We start from the raw sequence: 24,681 nt of genomic DNA on the forward strand, positions 1-24,681 counted from the left end.
TCGGGTGTCGGCTGTAATATGATTATAATGTAACCAATTTTTTTACTTATGCATATACAGTCCGGCCGCCGAGAGTTGTCCGATGACAGCTAGAAGGAGTAGGGGGCAAGGTTGCCAGGTCAGAAATGGAAACGCCCACACCACACGTAAACAAAAGGGTTCGCTTAAGAAAGGAACCAGAAGGGACGACGAGCGTGAAGGACCCAAAGGAAGATTCCTTTGTTTTGGCGATTCGCAGAAAGGGCTTGTTTTGGTGGCTCAGGCTTGTTTCAGTGCTTCATATCCATGAGACAACGTTGTATGACTGGGCGAGGGTATGAGGTGCGTTTGGGGGACAGCAATTGGCTGCAAACCGTGCAGGCGCAGGGTTCTCCGCCCCTCCTCTTGAACTGTCATCGGACAACTCTCGACGGCCGGACTGTAGTTCAGGGCAATGAGAAATATACACGAGTATTTATATCTCATTTACTTTGACTTCCATACATTTTTCCATGATCAACAATTATTTCTATCCTCCTGCATTTTTTGACAATTTTTCTCAGAGCATATGATGACCCAAAGATAGTAGTCACTATTGTTGAGAAATTGCATTTATAAAAATAATGTTAGGAATAGAAGTAAAAATAACAGAATTTAAACTTAATGTGTACTACAAAACCTAATATTTTAACTTGACTTGAGTAGTGGGGAGGAGCGTGTACCTGAATTCTCACAGCTGATGTAAAAGCCAAGTTGCCATTGGCCCTGGCAACCCTTTGTGTCCTAAAGCCACGAATGATGGTTGGTGCTTTCATGTCCAGCATCACCCAGTTGGCACCAGGCTCTGGACTAGTGCCACACCACCCACTATGACTGTTGAGTCGGATAAACTGGATAAAGAAGCACACATGAAATATTTATTAGTGCCTACCTAATTCATCACATGCCAGATTATATTACTGCTCTGTTGTTCAGGATTCTCATGAAACTTAATTAAAAAATAAGTACAATCAGATCTTCACATTTGAGCCAGCAACTCTAAAGAGCTCACTACACAAATTGATTGACTGCAAGGAGAAACCTCAATTCCACTTTCAACTTACTTTAAGTCACTCACATTAAATAGCAATTTTACAATGATTAGTAAGCCTAACTTGCTGCTAGATAAGGGTGACACACTAAGTTTATTAGTTGATAACAGAAAGATTTTTTAAAAATCATATACTAAATGCAGTAGGTACCAGTTTTGCATGACACCATTCATGTTACGCACCTCTTTATTATATCCCTTCTCAAATCCAGACACATGAATAGAATCATCTGGAATTCCGCCTGTGGTTAGACCAAGATCACCAACTGGCCTGCATTCAAGATTGGGAGAGAATCCCTGTCTACACTGACAATGGAAAGACCCTGGCGTGTTGATACATTCCGTTGATGCAAGGTCACACTGAGATGTTGCACATTCATTCACATCTGTAGAAAGATTTTATCATCAGAATATAGTGATAAGCTCATGCATTAAACATTCAAGTATGACAAAAATAAGTCTTATAACATACCTTCACACTTGGGCAACTTATCAAACTTTTGACCAGGACCACACCTGATAATATTGGAACCAGTAAGTTTGTAGCCCTTATGGCACTGAACACGCGCTTCATCTCCATAGAAATATTCCCTAGTTTGGTCGGTCAAAAATCCATTCTTAATTTCCGGGAAATCAAAGCACCTTGCACCTGGAATGAGAGCATTTGCATGAGCTGAATGGCATCATGAGAGGAAGTTGGAATTGAAAGTATTTTGATGAGAATAAAAACTAGCTTTGTATTTTAAAATAGGGAACCAATCAATAGCAGAAATCATTCTGATTGAGATACATGTTCATTGAAATGAAAAACCAGATTTTCAATTATTTTGTCTTCTAATGCATGTCGTCTCGTTTCAACAGAATTACCTAAAATTATGATTCAAAGTTTACACTTACGAGTGCAAGTGGGAACATTTCCAGACCAGGTACCATTACTCATACACAAGATAACGGGATGACCACTTCGAATGTAACCAGGCTCACACTCATAACGAACAATTGTTCCATAACTGCGACCACCTCCATTCAGCACAGTCTGAATAGCATGAGGAGTTTCAGGCAACGGGGCACACTGAGAAGCTGAAATAAAAAGGAATACACTCAATTATCACTCAGGTTAACTAACAGCTCTAAAAGTTGAAGCTATTGTCCACTACGCACCAAGGCAAGTTGGAAGCTTTTCCCATTTCCCATCAGCAGTGCAGGAAACCCTTTCAACAGGATTACCAGAAGGGAAAGCAAAGCCAGCATAACACTGATAAATTGCTTGGCCCCTGTATGTGACATTGGTGGATCCCAATGAAAATCCGTTGTCGATTTGAGGTACAGGACCACAATATACCTCTGAAAGAAAATTTTGACAAATACTTTTAGACAGGATATGGATATCATAAGAGACAATAGTCAATAGAAAAGAGTGGTGAAATAGCCTCATTTTGAATTCACTACAAAAATAAAGAGACAGTGCAAATCACCTTGGCAATTGGGGATGTACGTCACAGACCAATTTCCTCCAGGCAAACATTCTGTAGTAATGCGATAACGGCCAGTGGCAAACTCTTGACCAACTGGGCAGCTAAAGGTTACTGTGGTACCAAAGGCAGTATCCCTATTGGAAGCCAATGCTCCCTTTCCAGGCTTCAGAGATGGGCAATCTGTAAGAAAATGAATTCATCATTAATACATACATAGTAAAATAGACACATTAATAATTCCAAGCCTAAAATTTTATCCACTATGAAATTTTATGTAAAATTTCAATGTCTTTTTATTTTAATCAAGCCTCTTGCAAAATCCAGAATATTAAAGGAATGAGAGGAAGTTACTGAATTTAGAGTTTGCAGCATTTGAAAAATTACAGCTCGTGATGCTGGAGATTTTTAGAATAAAGTAAGCCACATTAAAATGATTAAAATACTGCCACTAGTAAACTCAGATACCTAAAAGGCATACATGATCGAGTGCTCAACATCAGTTACAATGGATACCTACCAGCTGAGAATGTTGCTTTCCACCCTTTACTGCCATGAAGGGCATCAGTCACAAACTGAACAAGCATTTCCCCACTAGATGCAGTGAGAGTAATTTTTGGCACTACATTCCCAGTGAAACCTTTTCCAGGGTGAAGCCGCAAGCCACTTGATGAGGAGCCATCAAACACCTAAAAAAAGGCCATTCATTGATGGTTTGAGTAAAAGAAAAATTTCTACTTTTACAGGGAGGATTCTCTAAACAAATCCCTTACTTGTACAACATCTGAGGGGTGGATATCAAATTGATTGAATCGCAGTGAGAGAGGTCCACCACCTGGTTTCCTAATCTTAAACAGGCACTCCTGATTGCTCGGATAATCTGCTAAGCCAAGAGCAGGAGATTCAAGGGTACCATTGACTGAAGATATCGTAGCTCTGCATCCTAAAGGAATAAAAAAAATTAATAAAGCCTTTTATACACTTCATGAATGAATTTCTTTCCCTATAGAGTCAAAGTTCAAATCAACTTTTTAAAAGGTAAATCAATTTTGAAAGGCAAAGAACTTTTGAAAAGTTTGGCTAGGAAAACAGATTTTTCATATTTATAAAATTGTCAACTACAATTTTTTTTAATAAAAAAGGTGTTCCCACTTGAATATTCTCATATGACTAGGCTAACTTCACTAAGATACTCAACTTGGCTAATCCAAAACATAGCACAATATATATGGTCTTAAGTAAAAACAAGATTTCAAATGAAAATTTACCCTGAGAATACTTGATGCTGAAACCTCTTCTGGAATCTCCAAGACTAGTTTTGAAGTATAAATACAGTTTGTTTCCCGTGGACATAATTAATTTGGGATTATTTTCAGCAGTTCCTGTGAGTTCAGCAATAGGCTGATCCTTGGGAGAATCACCATTCCTTATCAGGATGTAATCCCTCTTCTCTTCCAGATCCAAATCTTCAACCTGGATTTTTAAAGTACAGCATGTAATCATATACAAGAAAATACAACAATACCATAAATTAAGTAGTTAAGACCATATTTTCACAATATAATTTTTATTTATCCAAGCATTGTCTGCGTTTATCCATACATATGTATATTGATATCCCTGTTGGAGAGTTTGTAGCAATGCACCAGTGGGTCACAATGTATGCAAAAAAATTGAAGAATAAGGCTCAATCTCAAAACATCATGCTGTTGTATGGAAATGAATTTTTGCACATCAGTAGATATAAGACGGTAATGGGAGCTAAAAAACTGAGACCATACTGGTTGCTTAGTGTTCATTCAAAAAGAAGATAGAAGAATCAACATTTGTGACACATTTTAATGTTGAACATGTAAATGCAGTATTACTTACTTCCAGAGTCATAATTCTTCCAACTTGAGCAGTAATGATGTACAAACATTCTAGACCACCAGGATAATTTTGTGGGTATCCAGGAGATGTTAACATTTGCGCCTGAGGGGTTGCCCGCAACAGTCCACCACAAGCCTGGGGTTCCGTCTTCCAAGAGGCACTGAAATATGAGGAGAAATTTTAATTTCACCTATGCCTGAATATGATTATTAAGACAAATTACAATCTGCTGCTGCAAGTTGTGAACATCATGAGGCTTACAGAATGGCCCAAATACTTTTTAGTACATAGAAATGCATAAAATTGACATTTAGGTGATTCATAATTTCACTATTTTATGCTTAATTTAATTTTTTTGCACATGAACATTTTTGCTCACTCATCACTTCACCCTAATAATATGTACACTTAAGGCAAATATCCCGAGTAAATATACTAACCGGAATCCTTTCCTCTCAACAGAACTGTCGGTGCTAAACTTGATTATCATAAAATTGGATGCAGACACAAAAAGCTTGCTGCTCAAGTCTTGCTTTCCTGAGAGAGTTGCCAAGCTAACAGCCTTATCTTCTGTTCTTCCTCCAACCATAATTTGAACTGTATCAAAGGACTTCTCAGTTTCAAACTCTTGGAACTGTAAAAAATAATGATTTAGAAGGAAGTGTTCGCCAAAATATGCATTTACAATAGATTAAGCTTTGTAAGGAAATATTTTCAAATGTATTAACCTGTAACAAAATATTATGACCCTGAGGCCCTTCCAGCGTCCATTTACAATCGGTAAGGCTGGAGTACTTGTGAGGGTAGTTAGGACTTTCGACAACATCTCCACTGCTGGCCATATAGTAATGACAGTTTGAGGGGCAGTCAATTTCATCGGATGAATCTCCACAATCATCTTGACGATCACATTTAAAAGCAGCATTTATACACCTTCCATTTGAGCAGTGGAAAGATCCTGGAAGAATATGACAAAAAATTATGAGTTCAAAAACTTACAAAATAAATTAATATTGGCGTTTAAATGGGATACAGCTTGTAGGGCCATAAATGTCATCATTTTGAACTTCCTAAGACATTTTCATACCAGGATCTCCACCAAAAGAATAAGTTTTGGTTGCTCTGGTGACAAATTTACATTTATTCATAATATTCAGTGAAAAATTTGAGGCCATGAGATATAGTAATATATAGGCCCGCAAATATATTTTACTTCAAGCATACCTTCAGGACAAGCATTTGCTCGGCATAGGAATGGCAGTAAACTTTCACAAGTTGTGAGTTCCCAGGATTGATTGTCATCAGACACGATCACATCAACACATTCACCAGCACGAGCATCAGGATGCTTCTGAGCCCAGAAGCCTGTAAAATAATTCAAAACGTATTTAAAAATTATTATGTAACAGGTAACAGTGGATAATTCATTGTAAAAGTGAAGAATAAAAATAAAGCTTTTGATTTCTGGATCTTGAATTCTTCGTAAAATATATGTAAATCAAGTAAATGAAATTATCAATTTGAAATTATGATGTTTATGAAGAATATTTCCTTGACATATAATGACAAAGGCAAATACTGGCATCAAATCTGTATTGTATTAGGCCCGAATCTGAATATGCCTGAATGCATCAATGAGCATGCACTAGTCACAATTGAGCATATAGACCACACTCAATGTTTGCTTTCTTTTCAATGACCTGCATATTGGGAGACTAGGAGGCCAGCAGCTGACTCCAGCGTATTGGTGCGTAGGTCATCGAGAGAAGCAAGACCTAGCCAATATGATCTCTGACGAGGTGACGACTCCCCTGGTGACACCAAACCTCCCCTAGTGGCCACACCAGCCGTGAAGTTGTTCTCTGCATATGACTCCACAAGCACCAAATCGCTGCCATACCTACGTCACGAATAGAATGCAAGCATGACAGCAAATATTTTTTGAAGAAGGCAATTGCACATTACAATTACAGCTTGAGCACAATCAACCATTACATTTCAATGTTCTCCAATCGCAACATACACAAATCATACTAACCCAGGGGAGGAGCTCAGCAAAAAAAGTCTTGAACTAGCAATGATAACCTAATTAACTGGATAAAACTCCTGAACATCACTAGGAAATTTTCATTTTGAAATATAGCTATACTTCAAATGGATCTATGGATAGATCTTTCAAAAAAAAAAGGGGGGCCAGAGATGCGTACAGTGTGCCCACTGAATTAGTGATATGATTGCTTTTTCCTCAAGAAAAGTCAAGAAAATGTTCCTGAAGCACATGAGAAATTCTCTCCACTAGACACCTTGAGATTGCCTGATGTTGCTAGTCACCATGGGGATGTTATGCTACAGTGCCAACTCTGCCTCTTGAAATGACTAACGTATTCATCCCATTCATTTACACCATAGCAAACGAGAAGTAAATATGTAGTATATTCAAGCCAAGGGCATTTATACAAAGGGCCAGCCCCCAAACCAGGAAAGTGAAGAAAAATAAGTATCGCAGTCTGAATTCATCAATCATACAAGAGGGCATGGCCATGGGAAACAGCGATACTCTGTCATACATATAATTATTCCTACTTATTCAAGAACGGAATATCGGGTGTCCTTGATTAAAATGAGTTGACATGCCCTAAAATTTTTCTTGACCCCCAACGTTAGCCATCCATTACCTTGCTGAGAACTACTGGCTCAAGTGCACACAAGAGATAGAGAAAGGTCAAGGGACAAAATCACCTCACTGGATTTAAGGCATTTTTCTGCAGTGGCCTGACAGCCATGATTGCTTCTTGTCACCGAGTTCACGCTCAGTATTTGGCAGGAACAACTGTTTTAGAGTTGCTAATAGTAGCCCTGTAAGGATGAATAGGATGGAGGAGACCCCTCCAAAATGAGGACGCCATGTCATTGATTCAAGCCCTGGACTTTAAAGGCATTTCATTTTGAATCACCTCAAACATTATGAAAATTTAAAGACCAAGGCCATTTTACATGGGGCACGGAATTACGCATGTTAGAACTGCATTAATTTCTAAAATGGCCAGGAATTGCACGAATGCATGAACGAAATTTGAACAGGGGCTACTTTGCCATCTCACATCCACGCATTCTCGCATGTGTTCTAGCAATTCACTGCTTTACACGACGCAATTTTGACTGCGCCTTCGTACGCACGTCGGACTGTGCAATTACATACCCTGTGTAAAATGGCCTTTAGAGAAAGAGTTAGCCATTTCAGCTAGATGCAGATGGGTAGAAGGACAGACCCCTTCACTTGTAGCAGTGCACGGGTGATGAGAGCATGCCAAACCAGCATCCCTCGCAACAGGCACCACTAGTCAAAAACTGAGATGAGTGGGAGCGTTACTCAGCTTTTACACAGATTAGTCAGGGAGCGACAAGTGATTCGGGGGCTGAGTGCTAAGCTGAGATTACTTAAGCTATTAAAAACAGATATCTCTCAGAGCTATCTTGGGATATTGACAGAAATGATAATATAAAAGAGATATATGCCCAATGTTTAAAAATTCATTTTCTATCCCGACAACAAAGGACTTTCATACACATTATGTCAAACTAAGGCAGTCAAATCACTCACAAAGCACACCTTTTTGTTAATTCTCTTAAACGTTAACGGCTGATGCCCTAGCACTTTGCACCACATGCCTATTGAGGTGGGTGGTGGGGTAATATGGATTTGATGTCTAATCCTTTCATTATTGGGTGTTGTTTCTAATGCCACATCCACCCTTGGGCTGTGACATTCACATATTTAAACTATCTCCTTTATGAAATTTTTCATGCATAACTGGATTAATTTGAATGGAAATAAGGTAGGACGATTTCAAAAATATTTGTTTGCAATAGGAAAATTTTCTTTGACCAAATATGGATCACAAACAGACCCTCGAGCTGTGAGCATACGACTCATGGTTTGGCAAAGTTACTCAGACCAATGAAGGTACTCCTGCATTCTTATAAAACCATAGATTAATGACATGGTGAATATAATTAATAACGATATATAATAAGAAGTCGCAAAAACTCACCTTCGGCAGAGTTCAGCAGCTTTATCCCATGAATGCCGTATGCTAAAGAATTTGTAGCAGTAAAGACCTCGGAGTTCCCATCCTGTGAAAGAGAAAAAGTGAATTTTTAGAAAACAGAGCACTAAGTTGAGATTCAATTTTTAACTTAAACAGTCCAAGTCTTTCAAAGTGATGCAGTTAAAGAAGAAAACAGACAATTAATCCAAAACAGTTAGCCAAGCTGAACTACGAGTAAATAACCAGCATCCATTGAATTAATTCCCACGAATTCCAGGATCGGCTATAAAGTAGCAGCATAACTTTTCCCCAATTGACTTGGTGGGACTCAGAGGGGGGGAAGGTATTTGCATCTACAAAATAAAAAGTATAAATACACGGTAATTTTCATTTAATTTAAGACAAATCGCATTTAAGATAAGTCGAGAAATAAAATAAAGCGCAGCTGCAAGTCTTATGGAAGCATTTACCCGATGAAAATTGACGTTCGCTTTAAACCTTAGCAGATAGAGAACACGGTTACAAATCTCACAAGGTATTTCTCCACCGGCTCTCATACTTTTCACCGGATAAGGAGAGCCGGAAGGGTAAATTAAGGGAAGCGGAAGGAATGTGAAGGGGAAAAACAATAATAGGCACTGCCATGAATAGGCGTCGAGATTGCCCAAGCAAATCCGGATTCACAGTTCCAATGGATTTGGAGATCAGCTCTTTTGGAGAATAAAAATTCGATGAATCCATAAATGCTTTGGCAAACACTGAGCATTTGTATTTGCCGAACCAAGCATGACTCAATGGTAGCGCACGTATAGACAGGGGAGTGAAGAAGAGTCAAGCAGATAATTTTATAAATACATGGTCCACAAAACAGCCAAAATTTTACTATTCTCATGGTTCTAAAGGTTAGTCGACCAATGCATGAGTTTCTAGCGACGTATGTACTCTCGAATTCACTAACATTTTCGTATGAAAAGACAAGTATCGTCATAAGAACCTTTATGAAAATGCAGATTTTAAATGCAATTTTCACTAAACACTGCCTGTGGCCGTCATTCGATCAGGTTTACTGAGCATATTTTGAAATGCTCCTGGACTCATGCTGCTGTATGTGCTCTGGCCTAAAGACTTGAGCAACAGTGGCCGAGAGAAGGAAACGGAAATTAAAATGACACAGATAACGGAAACTGACTCCATATTCGCTAAGCTATGCAAAAACTGCACTTTGCAACGTCGGTAATTGAAAATGCACACAAACCCTAAACCGATCATTCACGCGGCAGCCGTTTTCCCGGCGCAAAACCCTTCTGCTCGAGTGAGTGACTTGGAAGGCCACTTGGGTGTGGCTGCATCCCAAGGAGAGAGGAGGGATGTCGAAAGCGCAAAATCGCGAGCCATAGCGACGACGTTTACTGGTAACGTTCCATTGAGAGACAGCGCATTGTGGGTCAGAAAAGGACAATCCTCGGCGAGTCCCCTAAAATAATAGCCAGCCATCATTCAAATACTCGGCGTTGGAAAGTAGCACATGATACTCCGCCAGTGTTATTCTACCGACCAGCGTAAATTTTGATTTAAAAAAATCACACGACGTACGTTTCCTTCACTTCGAGAGAAGTTATGCTCTTCTAACATGAGTGACGCTTCTATTTCGAAGATTTAAAGGAATTTAAATTTCACACTTCAAATTCACATTTTATACAAGCTCAAAAATATGCGATGTATTCCAAATATCCAATAACATTATTAAGTACCACGAATTTTATTATCTAGCCCACACTGGGTTTTTCTAATAGAACTTTTCATCACTGTAAAAAAATGCCATTTTGATACAATTTTGTGACAATTTGAAATGTATACTAGGCTTTCCATTTAATTCGAAAATTATGCAATAAGGGAAAAAATAAGAAATTGCTATTAGAAATAAAATTTCAACATTCTAGTCTTATTGGAAGACAAATTATTGAGAGATGAAAATGGAATCTTTTCTCCAAGCGCGCTGGAATGGGCATTTTTGGTGTTTGTTAATGGCTACATTAAAAACTTGAAAAGTCAATAATGGCTAATTTATAAATGGCTCACATAGGTCCACAAGATAAATATTTTTGAAAAGCCTCCGGAATAGTAACCCCGCACAGTCTGCATACATTTGGATGGAATAACCCAGCATAAGAATTTACAATGCTGCAGGGGTTGCGCCGATTAAAATAGCCGCAAAACTGTATGCCAAGAAGGATTACGCTCACAAATCAGCGAAGATAAAAACCACTAATCAATGCAAGCTCTAAGGCTGGTGTATTTACGAAGACGAGGCAAGACATCAGCATTAAGATGAAGCGGATTCACGCTTCCACACGCGCAAATTATGGCGCGCCGGAAAATGATACTATGTGAGACTAGAAGTCACTTTTTAGCCTTCAAACACGCTACAGCACTCGAGATAAATTTCTATACTACTGAATTTTCATACATTCAGATACTAAGATATTATTCAAGGAAATATCTCCGAACTAGTCGGCAGCTTATAATTTTCATACGTTCAGATACTAAGATATTATTCAAGGAAATATCTCCGAACTAGTCGGCAGCTTACCTTTACGGTACCATGAGGGCACGTTTAAGTGGACTTGATAGTCTTCGTATGAACGCGATTTGTGAGTGACCTATCAATATCAAAACAAAGCTACGTGGGTCATTGAATCCTTGAGGAGGATACGCAAAGAAATATGACAATAGCACTGCCATTAACCATCGCATTGTCTCAGTTGGGAGAGTTTTCATCCAACCGCAACTGAAACCAGTCACCTTCTGCCAGTCAGTCAAAGAACACTAAAAGCAATATACAAATACGCTGCCAGCATTACGGAAGAGACTCGTCTGAATTCCTATGTCCGAGACAAATGCAGTGAATTCAAGAAAATCATTGAATGTGATAACTATAATAATAAGACAAAATTTTCATTACCAACCATAAAAGATGATCCCGTTTTATCATGGCAGTGAAGTTCTTCGCAAGCCTAATGAAGCAATCGACAGCCACAAATGACTTACTTGCCCATAATAATAGTACATGCATTGCTATGAAACGGGACTTATTTAGACGCAAATTTTAGGAGACAATATTATGTCAATTGTCTCCCCTGCGGATACCATTCAAAATTGAAGCAATCGGGTGTCTCTCGAAGTAATCGGGTGTATTTGAAACCGCTAAAAAGCAAAAGAGGTGCGCGTGGTGAAAGAGAAAAGACGGTACTAGCATCACCAGGGGAATTGTTTCTGTTACCATTTAATTTGCTAAAATATTAATGCTGTTAAGTATTATAATTTCGGTGAATTGGGTTCAGTTGAGACAGTGGAGGAATAATGGCGGCGACCCCACCCCCCGAAATACCAGGGAAAATTTGGAAAGATGGTAATTTTTGAGGTATCTCTCCACTGTAAGTTTTATTTAATCAGCGAAACAAGCAAGTTTAACAATAATTGATGAATATCTAAACGCCACTTGTCTACGACTATCACACCTTAGACGCATTACAGTAGCGAGGTATTGTGGTAAATAATGAAACCCACCCCTGAACAAAGACTTAAATCCGCGCCAAGGTCGAGGTTTCCCAAAATTTGCGATGACATTTTCTAACATTATTTTCGAATCTTTTAATATTGCAAGATACCAACGGAATAAAAAACATCGGCGTCAAAAGATGCCAATTCAACATTCATTGAATAAAATTCAGATATAAGGTAATGCCTTGATGCGAAGAACACGGTTTGCTTTTTAATACTTCCAATTACATACCATTGTCTCAGAGCGGCGGTATTTTCAAAACCTCTCGTGGTGTGAAGGTGAAGAGAAGCAGTGCACCCCTACATTCTCAGTTTACCAGCCAACACCGGTCATTCGCGCGAAATAGATGGCAGAGACATTGATACAAAAAACTAATACTCACTACCATTCTTACAAATGAAATGTCTTGAAAGGCTGATGCATTAGCAACAGAGAAAATGTCACAGTAAATATAAATATATAATTTTCATGTTTACCCGAGTAACAAAATATTTTAAATTTAAACCGTTCTTGCCCGAAGTCATTCATCAAAATTTACTCAAATCAATATTAAATAATAATAAGAAATTCGTAAAATATAATCAGTTCATGTTAATTATACGGTGGCACCTCAAGTCTTGACAGTATTTCACCGAGGGTTTTCATACGTCTCCTTCGCGTGAATTAATGTTTTATCACATTAACCGAACCTTAAAATCAACCCATGATAATTCACATTGACTAAAGAGGCTGCAGATGAGATGAAATGGGATGAAAGTTCTAGTTTTGGAAATCTAAATGCGCAACAATGAGCTAAGTTTACTTTCGATTACTTTGCCTACCCAAATATAACGTATGATTTCAAAGAAAAATTCAATAATTTCAATTTTATAGAAATATAGAACAAATCTACTATCAACCGTAATACTGTGACATCGAACGAAACTAATGATATGTTAAGAAAAAGCCGGCCTCAGAGGCGGCGGGAATAAGTCATCGGGTGCCATACCGAAGGTCGCGGGTTCAAGTCCTACCTGGATATTCTGACCACGGTTGGTTTTTAAATGTGTTTCTTCCATGTTGAAATGCTAGCAATTGGGAGAACCTGTTGGCACTTCAGAAATTGCTACACAAAAGAAAATGAAGCCGTGTACCAATTACAAGTTTCGGTAAAATAACACTGCCGCCAACTCAAGTGATTCACTTCTGACAGCTACCTAAGGCCTACCACGCCACGGTGCTTACTGCCCGATATTTCCGGGTATCTTTCCCGTACGGCAATGACTGCTCGCATCAATCAATTTCTGGGAATTTATGATCACTTTTGGCGCGGGCAACGCTTTCACCCGAACAATTTCCTAGGGGAAAGGCAAATGGGGTTTTCGAGATAATCGATGACTTCGCACGCATGTATAAACCTGATGAATGTTAAGATTTTTTTGCGACTTCCGTAATGGACAGGAAGTCCCAACGGGGACTATTACTCTCCCAGGGCGTCGTATTTCGGTGGCATTATAAATGTTATAGTTCCCAATTAAAATGGAATACGATCAAGTTGACATGGAAAGAATTGTAGTTTTGGGACCGAACGTGCTAACACAAAGCGAAGATTTCATTCTTAGGATACTCAGCACAGCCTGCTAGGTTCATGTGTTACGGAGCAGTTGCATTTTACTCAGGGGAATCGATAATTACGAAAAGCAAATATCTATATTTACATCCATGATTCGGTATGAAATATCGTGGCCCGAAGTCTCCTGTTGCTAACGGTTTTTCGAAAACCCGAAATACGGAAGATTTGAAAGAGCTGTCTTTTCATCAGCTACCGTAGGGGTTAACAACCGGGCCCAATACGATCCACGTCCACGCAGGATAGCACCCACGGGCGTGGCCTCTGGATTGAAGATAAGTGAGCAGACCAACGCGACCAACCGACTAATGCAGAAAAATAGATACTGTTTAATGATAGCCAATCATAGAAACAACGATTTTTCCCAGACTCAGTCCATTATGGATTTTAAGGAACGCTTTCACTAGTTTCCAATACACGGCTCAAAATAAGAAAAATTCCAGTACATATTTTAACAGCATCTTGATTTTAGTTATTTAATACATGATTTATCGTATAAAAATAATAAATCACCTAAAAAGGAAATAATTAACGTTAAATGCGCTAAGGAATAATCCCTGTTGGAGGAAGGCAGGCGTTAAGAAACGAGAATTGTGACAATTCGAAGCCACCTCAAGAAAGTACCTACGGGGTGTTTATTTACTCTTTATAAAATAAAAATACTTTGTTCTACTCCACACTTTACTTTACGACCCGGGTTTCTGATGATAGCATGATATGCAGAGACCCGGGTCGTACTATTTAAAATAAAGTGTGGAATAGAACGAAGTATTTTTATTTTATGATGAAGCAGTTCCACAAATGAACGCCGGAGACAGTGTCTTATATTGACTCTTTATTGTAATTAGCAATGAGCCCAGAGCTTCAGGGGATATTTTCCAAATAAATTCCACTCCCAAGGTTTCGGCATTCCAACAGCTATCCCGAAATTTATCCCGCAATATTTTGCAGCGTTCCGATGGGAGGCGGCGATTAGCTCGCCACATTCGCCAAGGGGAGAGTAACGGGAGGCGAGTGTTTCTCTAGCGGCTCTCAACTCGATCGGCTTCTTCATTATGCGCGGGGATGAGCGCTCGAGTCGCTTCCGGGGTGCGCAGAGAATTTCGGGTGGCGAGGGACGATGGACCAACACGACCAGCTGCGACGTCCGAGAGTGAGGCCCGGGTGACGCGTTACAACCATCCTTCGCATTTTCTTGGATGTTGGACAAAAATTATGAATGTATTTTATCTAAGCCGACGTATCGACAAATTTACCGCCTTCGTCAAGGCTTCAAGTAAGATTCCTTTAGCCTAAGGTCAATAGAGCCCAGCTGCGACGTCCGAGAGTGAGGACCGGGTCACGCATTACAACCATCCTTCGCATTTTCTTGGATGTTGGACAAAAATTATGAATGTATTTTATCTAAGCCGACGTATCGACAAATTTACCGCCTTCGTCAAGGCTTCAAGTAAGATTCCTTTAGCCTAAGGTCAATAGAGCCGATCATAGAAAACATTATCTCAGAATCTGATGAAATTATCGGGAAAATTTTGTAGGGCTCGGTGGAGTACGAGTTAGCGTGAAAGTTTTAGAGCACGCAGTACCATAGTCATTTGTTTCATAAGCTTTTCTTCCGTGATTTGTTTATACTAACCGTGAATCATGGAAGACTTCTCGAGATTAAAAGTATCATGGATATACTGAATAGAGAATTTAGCTCCAGCATCAAGAAAGTCAACAGAAACGAATTTCAAGCAAAAGTAGTGTCCAAAGAACCTAACCTTAAGGTAGCGCACTACCTTGGCGGAAAGCGTAACGCACCAAATATGATACCTACGATTGGTCCTCTATTTTTATATGAATACTATACGCAACCCTGCATTAGAAAATAATTGTTAAGCCTACTAACGCATATTTTGAATAACGCTGTGCAAACTTGCATGCTGCTTCCATTGTACAACGAATGACCAATATTTGTAGCTTTTAAGATGCATCCTCATTTTTGGGGTTGCAACTGCACGAATATATGTTGTAAAACTGCGAATTCCGTTAAAATACCCCTAATTTTCCTCAACCTCAAAGCTAAAATGAACAACGAGTCGTAATAACTGCACAATATCCTCATTTCATTAAAATATGAAAAGTTTAAGTGCACCATGGGCAAGGTTAAGTAATGAAATGGAGGTTCCTCGGCCGGGTCTTTGGCGGAGTGGGGTGGGGTCGAGGCAACGGGATTTCGGGGGGGAGGGGGGGGGGCAGAGAGGCATGGGGTGACTGCTAAGCAAACATCACCACCGCCGCCGATCCGACATTCCCGCTGACGTGTTCCCGGAGGTGGCGAGAATTCGACGGATTGAGCCCAAGAACGGATACTCGCGGCTAGCGGGAAACCTGCTATGCGCAATCACCAAAGAAATGACTCACGAAAGTTTATTAAGTGGTCCTTTCGCCAGTTTAGCACTTCAAATCCGTTATAATAGAGCCTATGAAGTATTGAAACATGTGCATTATTTTATTCACTCGAAGAATGGGCCAAATTAAGACAAACTCAAAGAGGTAGTGAGTAAGACAGTCTTACGGGGGAAATCATTGAAATATTTCATTAATGGCGAGTTCGGGAAAATAAAAATAAAGCCCTGGAATAAATTTTAAAAATCGTGGATGAGAGAAAAAGAGAAACATCAAGTAGTGCCGGCATTTTTTTTAGTAATTGATATAAACGCGTTCAAATTTAGCAAAACTAAATGGTATTCACGATTCTGAGCACATTAAAATAGTTTTCTTTTGTTCTTCGAATAATGTCATGCTGACCATTAAATATTTATTATTGTAATTTATTTTTAAAAAATCGTACCCGTGTCGTGAGTGACCCGTACGTTAGTTTAGATAGATGAGGGTAGTGCTCACCTCGAACAAAGACACAGGCGTGTGTATTTCACACATTTAAGGGTAAGGGTGCCAGTTCGTTTCCCTAGGCCACCTCGCTCTTCTCGTAGTTAGGGGGTGTCTGAAGGCTTCAACCGAGATGTGAACGCGGGAGCCAAGCGTATTATCCTCTCCGCTACGATATGAGTTTTTAAAACAAAATTAGAGGGAATTTACCAATTAGCATGCTGAGTATTGAATATTAGCTGAACCGTAGCTTCAATCAGACAGTAGAATCGGGAACTTGAAATGACACGCATAACAGGAGAGCGAGGGGAGATGTGCAAATGGGCTGGCAGTCCAAAAGAAGAGGAACGGCCTCTGAGAGGCAATATCTTTTTTTTATCGATATCATCAATTTGATGGCTCATGCGGTAGTTTGGTTATACCGAGCATGACGCAAGAAACTGGTTCGCAGCCGGGAAGAAGCTGTATCTAAGGGCGCCACGCTAAGGGCACCGGCGGGATGTAATTGCAGCCAAAAGGAAAAGTTGGAAGAGGGGAATCCGCTGCCAATGAACAGTTATTTCAATTTTGACGAGAGTACACTTGGCGTGACGCGATCGTTGGCGTGAATGCCATCAACTCGGAGCGTGCTGTTTCTTCCCATCCCACTGCACGCGAGGGCTTGAAAAATCGCTCGTGTCGCCGCGTTTCGGACTAGATGCCACTAGAGCGAAGAGGCGAGAGGCCAAGGGAGGGGAGAGAGCACACCGCTAAGGTTTATAATCATTACTTTTAGCCCGTACTGCTGACAGTTTTGAGACTGCCGCAGAACTAACTGGCTTCCCTTCAGTTCAATTTATTCACTTAGTTTTTTTTTCACATTAATCTCACCTTATATCTCCTAATTCTGAAACATACACTTCATCATAATCCCTTCATTATACATTTCATTCCATTGGACATCAGCAGCCTTAGGCTGAATATTTTTCCATGCCTGTTGGTCTCTCTTTTACAGTAGCCTCTACGGGAAGACTTCGAGCACAAATACAAACTTCAGCTACATTTCCATAAATGATGGCTCATCTGAACTTCAGTTCCAGACGCTCGACCAGTGCGCAGAGATTTCCTCGAAGGTTTTAGTGATTATTTAAGACCAGGTGAGGTAGGGAAAAAGTGCAGAATCGTCAAGGCTGATTTACATCAGACTTGAATGATTTCTCAAAGTTTCCAAGTAGGCTTCCGCGGAGATTATGATGATATCTGGTGATTTTCCGGGTATTCTTCCGTGTTTATCCATATTGTAGGACAGTATTTCGCCAACGTTCCAGTTGGTTTCCTCAGTTCCACTGAAGGAAGAAGGAAAGGCACTTCAGTGTACCTGAGGAAGCCAACTGGAACGTTGGCGAAATATTGTCCTACAAAATGGATAAACGCGGAAGAATACCCGGAAAAATCACCAGATATCACTTGAATGATTTCTCGTCTGAGCAAGACAGGATATACACTCCGTCGTGAATTCCCTCATAGTTTGGATACTTAGACACGTGGCTCATTCTGTAGCATGCGATGCTATTTCGCGCCTGGCCCTCGAAAAATACAAGTCGCAAATTTTACAATATCTTGAAACTTTTATGCTCCTTCTCTCTTCCACATATTAGGAAATATGTTGCCGTGAAGTAAATTCTTAACAAGGATTATCATTTTCGTGATATTAACGAACGCTAACGGGTCATCTCACCCACGCCACTAAGCCATCTTCACAGCGGATCATGTTAATGCCTTCGTCTTTCACCTTGGTTACCTTGAAAATAATGGCTGGCAAATGGGGAGCTTTTTATTTCTATAGACTCCAGGGATTCGTTTTAAATAATCAGTAAATATGTTATCAATTATCTAAGCATGTAGTTTTCATTTATCACGCGTAATATTATGCGAGGGGTTTTAAAGGGAAAATTGAGGTCGAAATCCATATTGGGCACATTCATCAGGATTTGATTAATGTAAAGATGGGACGAAGTACATCATAGGTTCAGTAAAATTTGAGAAGGGAAATTTCACTCATGATGGCTAGAAACCATACTTAAAGAAAAAAAATCAAATTTTTAAATATAAAGATATGGCCAGCCCTACAAATTATTTTTACGTTCACTCTGTCCTCTTTACTGGCATTTAATGACCTCAAGCTCAGCTCTCCGTCATCAAACTCAAAAAGGAATTTTGAACGGAGTGATTTCAAGAGAAAATTCAGTCAGCATTCAAGCATTTTATTCGCTTCCTTTTATGCTGTTTGGATACATGCTATCCTTCCTTCCTGTGATGTAAAAATGTCGGTCACTCACTCGAAATGGGTCAAAAGGGACTTGAGTCCCGAGTTAACTTTCAAAGTACTCAAACAATTTGGAGTATTTTGTTAGTTATTACGTTTTCCTACTAAAGGTCTTACCCCTTCACCGAAACCACATTTGATCTCTTTCCCTAGAGGCCTTTAAAGTGTGGCCATAGATATATTCAACTACTTTCCATAAGATCAAGGAGCATTTCTTCGAATACTCGGTTTTCACTGCGCAATATTTCATCTCACGTACGAAGACAGCGGGCAAACGAAGGTTGGAAACTTTCGAAACGTGGTGTTATAGGAGAAGATCAAATGGATAAATGGTGTGAAAGATGCGGAAGAAGAATAGGAGAGACATCTTTTAAAAACCTTAAGTAGAAGACGGAACAATTTAATCGGTCATATCTCGAGACACGATGGAGTTATGACGATTATCTTTGAAGGACCGATGGAAGGGAGGAGCGGTAGAGGATTAAGACCTCGGATTAAGAAGACAAGGCGACGAAGGATGTAAAGCAGAGGAATTATGTGAGCATTAAAAGATTAGCCGACAAGAGAACAGGATTGCGTCAAACCAATCTTAGGATTCATGACTGTTGGTAATATTTTATCGATATGTAGCCAACTTATTTCCCATGCAAAGTTGTGAATTTGAAAATGGGATGATTCCTAAAATACTTCTTCATTGTTTGAAAGGAGATATATTTTCAACATGAATTTACCATCGATATCGTTGTAAATATCCAATTAATACTATTCTCAAATAAAATGGAACAAATGATGATTTTAATCCCGGCGGCTAAAAGACGTGACAATACTAGGGGATAAAATTTATTGATAATAGCCCCAACCGATATATAAGTTGATAATTAAGAGAAATATCTGAAGCTAGGTTTCACGTATCGGGCAAAAACAAATCCATTGTAGAACTGCGGAGACATTTTCTTCGATTCCACACCGACAAAATGTTAAATCAAAAATCCATTGCACATGGATATATATAAGGACAATATTCATTTTCATAATACTAGAAAAGGGCCATATTGTGTTATGGAAACCTAAAACAAATACTTTAACATCGAATAATGCAGCTGAAGATGAAACACACTCGCACTCCCTCGTGCTGACCTGAATGGTTGCGAACACTTCCGGTTCGGCTCGAATCCAAGACCAAAGGAATACGGAGGCGTATCTCAATGAATCATTTATACCGTTTGCTTCTTCGATCGTTCCAAAAACCTCCTAATTCTTCCAAATTCCTAATTAGTCTACGATGCTCTACACTCATACGTTCACATTCCACTGAGAACCCCTTATTTTCAAACAATAATGGAAGCAGAGAACCCCAAAAGAGTCTATTCCACGTACTTTTTCTCAGAAAAAACTACTTCCTCTGTACACATTCAGAATTACGTAAGCCATCAATTCAACTTTTCCTCGTGAATAGATAAGTCACTTCAAGCGATAACCAACGGTAGCTTAACTGGCTAAAGCACTCGACCGGAAATCGGGGGATCCGAATTCGAATCCTGGTCAAGGCGAATGATTTTTTTCTCTGTGGATTTTCTGCACCTTCAAAAGCACTTGCAAGTAAGATTTTTAGGTGGTCATTTCGGCAACAGTTTTTCAAAATTTGAATGTTACTTCCCACTTTATGCACGAATTCTAATCCTAGAGATGTAGCTGCCAGAAAAATTATATAACTGACATCAGTCGTTTACGCTCCACATATTCTACCAGATACCCGTGAGCTACATCCCCTTTTCACAGATATTCCCCTCCAACTCATTCTTAAACGTCACCATTCCAATGAGTGCGACATGATCTTCGTCAACACGGCGATCTTGCCCCAAGGAATTTCCGGCAATTCAAAAGCGAAAAGTCGAAGAGCTTGGATCGCAGTTTTTTTGTAATACTACATATGAACTCTATTTCAGTATTCTTATTATCCCCTTGACTTATAAATCCATTCAAAAGAGCCAGTTAAGGTCAGCGTAGGTAATCAAAATATCATCCTTTACCATGGATTTTGAATTAAACGAATTTGATGCATCAATAATATTTGATTCATCGGCGTTTTTAAAGATAGTACTCCATTTAATACGTATTGAGATTAACAATAAACATTTTTATTCATAATCAGAATCAACGATGGTGAATTACGCTTCTATTAACATTCTCACATAATCATTCATTAGTAACTGTTATTGATCTCCATGTGTTGAATTACCTATAAAATGTGACTACTGTACCTTCAAGCACTTCTTAAATAGTAGACAATAGAATTCATTAATTCCCGAAACGTTCGCAAATGATTATCTTTGATTTACTAAATTTACCCAATGGCACTATTCGCTATTTTGAATGGACATTTCATATTTGTCAGGAAAATCAGAATGACTTTTAATGGTTAAAGACTGATTTCCACACCATAGTTTGGCTATCATACATGGTTATTCACATCCCACCTTAATCGGTGGCTGAGAGAATTTACTGGTGACCGCCATACACAAGCATGGCCATCTAACATTCCCAGTGCGAGAAGCCTGATCCATTATCATGCCTCACACCTCATTACACTGCCGCTAAAAAGTCGAGGGCACGGGCACTTAGCCAGATGCAAACTACCGTAATCAAACTTCCCGGGAGGGTGTTGATGACAATCCGAGAAACGGGAGCAATCGGTTGACACTGCATTTGGTGGCGGGGCCAGCTTCAATCTGTGCCGAAGGTCTCGAGGTCGCCGTCGAGTAACGGCCTCACTGGACCGGTCCTCGAGGGCCCTTCCCTCCCGGCCAGCCCCATGGAATGCCATGGATTCTTCCCTGCACGCGGGCTCACCTCAACGCCGAACGCTCAACGTTGGACTCAGCCTTTTCTGCATTACCAAAAAATCGTGGGTAAAAAGGGTGCCTACAATCAAACGATTTCATAATTCAGCAGCGGCAATTCCTCAAGTTTTCTGGAACGGAGGAAAAGCATATGCGAAGCGACGATTCGAAACAATGGAATAGTATCGGTTCCAATTCAGCCACGCAAAACAAGGATGAGGGCTCGCACCCACGCGTTCCGTAACAAATACTATTCGAGCATGCATTTAAAAAAGTAATACGATCCTAAGATCGTCTAAACGACTCTATCGAGGTGAAAAATAAGGGTACAGAGAAGGTGGGTAATTCAATCCATGCACTTTTAAGTTGATAGTCTTTGCAGCTAATTGAGCCAACCGTTTCGCCTTCTTCACGTAACAAACGTAATTTGAATATAGAGTTGCTTCAGGCTTAATTTGGTGGAATTCTAACATATAAGTAAATTAAAACTAACAAGCAATTTTCCAAAAATACTTCCATTACCCTTTATCATCAGGTGACCTCAGACGAACAATTGGTCGACAAAATCCAACTATCTTTTAAGTTCATCTGTAATTAGGCTAGGGCAAGAATACAGATTTTCTAACACCACGCACAAACATGGATTATGCAACAATCCGCCGCGATGTTAGTGCAGGTTCCCGTTCAGTCACAGAAAATAAGCGCAGTACTCAACTTTGGACAAATGGTTCTCTAACTCGTCGAATGGTTGACCTATCCGCAAGGAACAGGAGAAAACTATATTTGAAGCAGATTAGACCTAAGTCCTTCTTCTACCCCAAGACGTATTGGGGCGAGCTGGGCCTTGAACTCCCTTTAAATTCTATAGGGTTGGCAGCAACAAACGGGAGATATTTTTTCCTTTCTCTGAATACTGGAGGTGAGACCTGTAATTTGTTTTTTTGCACACTAAGTTACTTCCATTGTTTATTTGCCTGATAAAGTATACATTTCCCATCATGACTTTAGAGTGTCTGATTGAATTCATTACCGTGTTCGAGTTCATACTCTTCACTCACTTTGCGTTAACTATGGTTCTCTTGTTATGTTGGGGTTACACCAGTGCTCTAAAGGGAAAAAATCAAGAGTTACGCATATGGCTAATTTAAGGAGAGCGGTCTCCTTAAAGTTCGTATCATTATTGCAATAATTTATGCTTTTCAGAAGTTTAGTACCTCTGATCTTCCTTCTGCTCCAAAAAGCGATTTAGAATTGTTAAAGGAACTTATCTGCTTCAAATATATCAATGCAGGCATTGCAAATACTGCAATATAAAAGGTTTTAGAACATTTCTATTACCTACCTTAGCAAGGATATGGTGGCATTGGCATTCTATGAAGATAGGATTAAATTTGATGAGAAAATGACAATGCAGTTAGCACTTCAGAAGAATAAGCAAGGTTCAGATAAAAGAGTTTGCCTGACCACTGCAGAACTGAGTCTTTTTTCGTAGAACTACTTTGAGTGTACGAAGACAAAAAAATTGTTCTACCTATTAAAGATCCCATGCGACTCTTCCAATGACGATCCTCAAGAATGGAGTGCATCGAAAAGCTACACAAATGGAATGCCAAAAATGTCATGGTTATCTGTGGTAAATGATGTGGCCGAGCGAGATGTGAAGTCCATTGTTATGAAAACTAGACTAAAAATGAAGAATAGAAAAAGGAGTTTTTCAATTAGTACTGTGGAAAATATCCCTCACTCAATACCGTAGAAACCTAAGAAAACATTTTTGATCAGGCACGGAATGGGAAGTTTGTTTTTAAAAAATGGCTATTATTATTATTTAGTACTAAGCTTTAATTGAATAATTTAAGCTCTTAAATCAATGAAAATCGACGTCAAGGTGAGACTTTGTATGCATCAAACCACGTCCCAGGTCACACCTCTAATATTCGCGGAAAGGGAAAAAAATTTCGCGATCCGTTTTGTTTACCTTGTGCAGGGTATTGCGTACATGATTTGATGCAGCTTCTCCGCAGCACCATACAAAATGTGTTCGAAAATGGTGCCATCATTCGCTTTCGTTTAATATTCCGCAACGGTAAGGTCTCATCCTCTAAGGTGCCGTGAAAAAGCATATATTATTCGACGATCCGTCACAAGTGAATGAGGGACCGATTCCCGTTCAGTTACAAAAATGAGGCGTTGATGGCCTCAACTCGTATTAGGAGAGGTGGTTCCCGACTCGTCCTTTGGCCCAATTTGCAGGCAGCAGACAGGAAGTTCGAAGAAGGTGAGGTCAAAGACCTTCTCCAGCAACATTAATTGTTAAATGAATTAAATTTTCGAGCAATCACTCGCGGATTTATGCCCTCGACTCCTCTAAATACATGGCGAAGACAATATTATCAATTATTATTGGTATGTTAAATGGAGGATAGGTAAGGTCATGTGCATCATCAGCCATTAAGATATTTAGCGAGTGTCTTCCTCGATGTGTCATGAAAAAGATGTAAGAGTTAAATCTATATTTATACATACAAACACTGCCAAGGTCATCAAGTATCGTATGCGATAGTAGCCTAGACTTTATTTTTTAATTATGAAACCCTGTGAAGCTAGGGAAAAATTATAAATCTGAAAAACATGGCCGGGTATAAAAGTCTGAATAAATCTACAACTCTACATATCGCGGTTACGCTGATAAAATTACATTAGCTATACTACTTTTGAGCTATCCAATTCCTAAATTCAGCTTACGGCAGCATTGATTCAAGTTCATAATAACATTATTCATAATTAGAAAATAGGTCGTTGATAAAGAAGAACATTTCATATCGCGGAATGATGGCCAGCAAAGCAATTTCATTTATTTTTTAGAAATATAAAATACAGGGCCAATGGTTAGATAGAATTATGTAGGACTGGAAAACAAAATATACAGCAAAATAATACGATTATGTCTCAGAAAAATAGAGTTGTAGGAATATTTTTACAAGAAATGGTTAAGACTATAGATTGAGAAATAAATATAAATTGGCTCA

At 39.3% G+C, this 24,681-nt stretch overlaps 1 protein-coding gene across 3 annotated transcripts in view; it reads right to left on the reverse strand.

The window, feature by feature from the left end:
• Window positions 1–24,681, reverse strand: part of LOC124171909 — a 129,536-nt gene that overhangs the window by 37,568 nt on the left and 67,287 nt on the right. For all 3 annotated transcript variants that reach the window (XM_046551319.1, XM_046551318.1, XM_046551320.1), the window contains exons 4-18: window positions 8,466–8,547; window positions 6,114–6,313; window positions 5,638–5,778; window positions 5,142–5,371; window positions 4,854–5,047; window positions 4,414–4,573; window positions 3,810–4,014; window positions 3,315–3,484; window positions 3,062–3,230; window positions 2,545–2,724; window positions 2,231–2,413; window positions 1,967–2,149; window positions 1,542–1,718; window positions 1,253–1,455; window positions 702–869 (exon numbers count right to left, since the gene is read on the reverse strand). In XM_046551319.1, the coding sequence (XP_046407275.1) occupies window positions 702–869; window positions 1,253–1,455; window positions 1,542–1,718; window positions 1,967–2,149; window positions 2,231–2,413; window positions 2,545–2,724; window positions 3,062–3,230; window positions 3,315–3,484; window positions 3,810–4,014; window positions 4,414–4,573; window positions 4,854–5,047; window positions 5,142–5,371; window positions 5,638–5,778; window positions 6,114–6,313; window positions 8,466–8,547 (2,645 nt within the window). The remainder of the gene's footprint in view (window positions 1–701; window positions 870–1,252; window positions 1,456–1,541; window positions 1,719–1,966; window positions 2,150–2,230; window positions 2,414–2,544; window positions 2,725–3,061; window positions 3,231–3,314; window positions 3,485–3,809; window positions 4,015–4,413; window positions 4,574–4,853; window positions 5,048–5,141; window positions 5,372–5,637; window positions 5,779–6,113; window positions 6,314–8,465; window positions 8,548–24,681) is intronic.

This window comes from Ischnura elegans, chromosome X (assembly GCF_921293095.1).
Source record: "Ischnura elegans chromosome X, ioIscEleg1.1, whole genome shotgun sequence".
Lineage (NCBI taxonomy): Eukaryota > Metazoa > Arthropoda > Insecta > Odonata > Coenagrionidae > Ischnura > Ischnura elegans.